Source organism: Lactuca serriola, chromosome 8, assembly GCF_051521515.1.
Source record: "Lactuca serriola cultivar US96UC23 chromosome 8, Lser_US96UC23_V15, whole genome shotgun sequence".
Classification (NCBI taxonomy): Eukaryota; Viridiplantae; Streptophyta; class Magnoliopsida; order Asterales; family Asteraceae; genus Lactuca; species Lactuca serriola.
Window position 1 is genome coordinate 28,489,172 of NC_136415.1, and position 4,800 is coordinate 28,493,971.

A 4,800-nucleotide genomic window follows, 5' to 3' on the forward strand; every position below is an offset into this window, starting at 1 on the left:
CTATTCATGATCCGGCCCACAACACAGCCCAATCCTGTTTGGCAGGCTGGACCTATTAGAACAAGATAAACGTTTGATAACATAAAATTAGTCAAAATTACATAAATGGTCACTCTAGTTCATAAAATGACATAGTTTTACTCCATAATTATTAACTTTTTCCCTTCATGAAAATAGTCTCTTGGTTTCTACTTTCTATTTTTCAAGTTTTTACGTGATTGCTCCATAGCCCACCATGTAAAATATGTAAAACGACTTTTATTTTGTCCTCCATAATATTACATACAAAAATGACTATATATATATATATATATATATATATATATATATATATATATATATATATATATATATATATATATATAATATCTTTGTTATATATTCTATTCATGAACTGATGAACCTATATAAACTACAACAGAGCACTTTTGAGCTGATATTCCCCATTGCAACTAAAACAGATACTAAAACCATCATAAAACATATTTGTGTTCACAAACTACCACCTTTAAAGACCTACAAGTAGTTTCTACGACTTGAGGGTCACAACACCAGACACCATCGTATTCATACCACACATACCTTTCCCTCTACAAAGCCGATAGTATCCATTTTCTCCCCAACTTTTTCCCCATGAGTTCTTGATGATCCAATAAGGCGTGTTACCCAACCTCAGTATTGAAAACCCCTTCGCACCATACCCCACAACCAACACACCATGGTCCAACATCTTCTTCGGACATATCAATGGACACGATACTCCCCCAATGTACGTTTGCATGAACAACGCATCCAATCCAACTGCAATTAACATCAAGTAAATTCTTCAGCTTATCGTTTCATTCATGATTCATATAACAACAATGATGAGATAACGTCGATGCTTAATTAATTACCTGCAAGTGGGCCATGTTTAACCAAATGGGCAGCCATTTGATCTTCATCGCTGGGTATGTTGGTGAAGTTAGCGACCTTCACGGCTACTTTCTCAGGGTCGAACTTGCATTCCCCAGACTTTCCGGTGTAAGGATACGACTCTTCTGCTTCAATACCTCCGGCGTTGATAAGATAGTTGTAAGCGTTTGTCATAAGTCCACCGGAGCATCCACTATCACAAGCATCCTTCTCTGAAGGATCACACTAGAGAAAGATCGGAAGCATGGTGTTAATGTCGTTATCCTATGATTTTTGGCGGCCAAGAGAGAAATATGTAAGAGATATCAAACCGTATGATCGCAATCAACGAGCTGTTGCTCGCTTAAGTTGCGAAGATTTCCAGTTGCTATGAAATTTGCTCCTTCGATCACCCCTGTTGTACTGAATGCCCAACACGATCCACAAGTACCCTGCGTCGATGTTCAATCAATTTCTTGTAGTTTAGAATTAATCAGGAATAGAGAAGAACACTTCACGTTCAATTAAGAAACCTTAATTACCTGCGTCTTAACCTCCGTGACGGCGCCTTTCTCTCTCCAATCGAAATCCTCCGGCAATCCTTCAACATCCAATGGCGGTGCTGTTGCTAGGCCGTTTTTCTTCCGGTCAAGTCCACCGCCTTTCATGCCTAAATACATACTCTCAAATTCCTCCGCTGACAGATCAGAGAACGGTGTAACGCCATGAACCGCCGTCGGATCCAGCAATTGATGTTCCGCAGCTCTAAGAAGATTTTTGGAAAATACACCGAGGCGGTGAAGGTATTCCTCTCTCGTAGAATACCTTTTCCCGTGTTCCTGTATAAACGCCGCGAACTTGTGTTCCGTCGGAGTTCCGAGGAGGTGGTTGTTCGGATTCTCGGTGACTTGAACTATTACAGGATCTACGAGTCTTGCATGAACGGCGTGAATGGCGCAAGTTAGCACACAGACAGCAGCTGCGTAAGCTAAACCACCACCTCCCATTGTTGTTCCCGGCGAAGCTCTCTTCCGTTCTACTGGCTGGAAAAGCTGATCAAACAAGAATGACAGAAGACTAATTTACTGATTTGCTCTTTTAGGCGGTGAAAGACGCGAATGGAGAAGAATGAGAGGAGGATAGGGAGGTCATTTACTTGAAACTGCCAGGTTGCAACACGTGGAGCGTGTATAATATCATATCGGCTTTAGCTTCTTACACGTAGTCCCTACCCACCGCTTTAACCGTCTCAACCAAAATGTTAGATGGGCAGCAACGGGCTTGGGCTTTCGGCCAGCCCATATGTGGTGGCTGCCCATGTTTGACTGGTTAAATGCTAATGGGTGTATTGTTAAATTTCAAATTTCATATTTTGTTCGTTCCTTTAGTCAGGGAAAATGTTATATTAAACCTATGTATTATAATGATTAAAAAACTAAAATATTAAAATGTAAATAATAAGTATTTTTTAAAATAAAATTTTGAAATAAGGAATGAAAAAACATATTAATTGTAATTTATTATAATATTTACTAGGTGTGAAACTCGTGTATTACACGGGTTTACTAAAAGAAAGTTTTGATAACCACATAGACTATGTTCATAAAAAAAATAAGTAACGATTGAGTTTGTGACCTTTTTATAAACCGCATGGACTATTTATGTAATTTGGTCTTAATTAATATATACTAATAAAATTAATTAATATGAATTCACAAATGAAATGTATTATATATATTAATCAATATATTAAATAGAAAGAGGAATTCAAAAATAGAAAGTTATTATGTACATTAATTAATATATTTATAAAATTAATTAATCTGAGGTGGAATTTAATATGTGAGATTTAAATAAAAAAGAAAAAACTATAAAAATGACAAGTGGATAGTAAATAATTCAAAAAAAATCTAGAAAATGGCAAGTGTCAAAATGAAGGAAAAGAGGACATATGTCAAAATTATTCTTATTTATTAGGGTAGATTACATTTGATACTTTACATATATAAGTATAAGATTATGTGCCTTTTTAATTTTAAAATTCGAAAAAAACCATAAATTGACATGTGGATATTATTTATTTAAAAAGTATCACAAAAATGACAAGTGTCAAAACTCATTAGAAATAAACATGTGACAAAATTATCTTCAATTATTATAGTAGATTTTCTTTCGATTATCTTTTTTTATATATGAAGAGAATAGAGTAACATTTGATCGTTTTGAAATATCCATATATGACCCGATAGGTAATATGAGTGTCATGAAAAAAAGACGGTGCCATGCCATTAAATGAATTGGTCATGTGTATTACGTTTAATTTGAATTGTTTTAAGTAAGCAAATTTCGTTCTTCACTCCCCTCGTCCTCTCATTCAAGAAAAACCTTTGCTCCCACTAAAGTTCCAGTCGATGGCAATATTCGTCGCAATAAAAGTTCATTTTCAAGATGTGTTTATCAACAAACATTTTTGCTACTCTAATGGTATGCCTCATGTGTTCGAGAATATCGATTTTACTGGTATGTCTCATAAAGTTTTTTTTTTTTGGCTTTCTTGAACGATTCACCCAAAAGAAGTGTGAAATTTTATTATTGTCATCTAGAATTAGAAATCCAAAAACTTTAACATTGATTTCTAATGAACTTGAATATTAAGAGTTTATAGACATTGCTTATCAGTGTGGAGTATAACTGCTTGTGTACACGAACCATTTTGGTACTAATCTGCAGTATTCTCTGATGGAGCAAGTAAGGAAAATGAAATTGATTTTTTTTGTCATGTCAAACATATCAATGGAAATGGAAGATGGTATTGACCCAAATGGGTTCATGAGTCCACAAAAGAGCAACATGGAAGGAGTACCCTACGAAGGAGTAAGTCAGACAAATGGAAATGAGGATGCCACAAAAGTTAAAAGCCCACAAGATGATGAAGATGACAATTTCCCATATGTGAAAGGTAAACCAAGGTTCAATGAAGACATACCTTGGAAGAATAAGTTTCCAATTCTAGGTATGAGGTTTACCAATCCTAAACACTTGAAATTCATGCTTTGTAATTATGTTGTAGCCAATGGGTATCAATTATACTATAAAAAAATGACAGTAAAAGATTATTGATTAAGTGTTTGATGGTCAGTCCACATTTAGGCTTTAAGCTTCATGGAAGACTAAGGAGCATTCATTCCAAATCAAGTCCTTTTATTAATGACCATGATTGTGCTAGGAACTTTAAATTAGGGTCAATTGTTAATTATAGATGGATTGGTAGTCATTTCACTAGGGAAGTTCTTGAGAATGAGAAACTCAATGTTAGGATGCTAAAAGAGGAAGTAAAAACTAAATTTGGCATAGAGGTTAGTATAGGACAGTGTAGGAGATCTACGCAACATATAGTGTCTCTTGTTGAAGGTAACATAGTGGAAAGCTATGCAAAGTTGTGGACCTATGGTGAGTAGATAAGAATGTCTAATCCAGGGTTAACAGTCAAGTTTTCTATTAACTCTATGTGAGATAGGAAAACCTACTTTAACAGGATATATATATATATATATATATATATATATATATATATATATATATATATATGTGTGTGTGTGTGTGTGTGTGTGTGTTTGTGTGTGTTTTGATGCACTAAAGCAAGGCTGTAAAAGTGGATGTAGAGGGAGTATAAACTTGGATGAGTGTTTTTTAAAAGGAATGTGTAGTGGTGATTTATTATGTGTTACTGGGAGGGATGTAAACAATCATATCTACCCAATAGCTTGGATTGTGGTATGTGTGAAAAATAAAGACAATTGGAAACGGTTTCTAAATAATCTGAAAAAAGATGTGCATCTTCAATCTAGGTATGGTAGGACATTGATGTCATATTAATATAAGGTATGGTTGTGTTCATTATACTTC

The 4,800-nt window shown here is 34.9% G+C and overlaps 1 protein-coding gene across 1 annotated transcript; it reads right to left on the reverse strand.

Moving 5' to 3' along the window:
• Nucleotides 1–426: 426 nt before the first annotated feature.
• LOC145070463 (Papain family cysteine protease) lies at nt 427–2,052 on the reverse strand. The gene is made up of 4 exons (XM_079017401.1): nt 1,437–2,052; nt 1,227–1,346; nt 897–1,140; nt 427–801 (listed from the first exon to the last, which is right to left on the reverse strand). The coding sequence occupies exons 1-4, from the start codon at nt 1,899–1,901 to the stop codon at nt 530–532; spliced, it is 1,101 nt and encodes a 366-aa protein (XP_078873527.1). The 5' UTR covers nt 1,902–2,052; the 3' UTR covers nt 427–529.
• Nucleotides 2,053–4,800: the final 2,748 nt, after the last annotated feature.

Coding starts and splice junctions, on each gene's coding strand:
- LOC145070463 (XM_079017401.1), bottom strand. CDS start 1,901: ATGGGAGGTGGTGGTTTAGCTTACGCAGCTGCTGTCTGTGTGCTAACT. Junction 1,141..1,226: donor TCGTTGATTGCGATCATACG/GTTTGATATCTC, acceptor ATCTTTCTCTAG/TGTGATCCTTCAGAGAAGGA. Junction 802..896: donor TAAACATGGCCCACTTGCAG/GTAATTAATTAA, acceptor TGTTAATTGCAG/TTGGATTGGATGCGTTGTTC.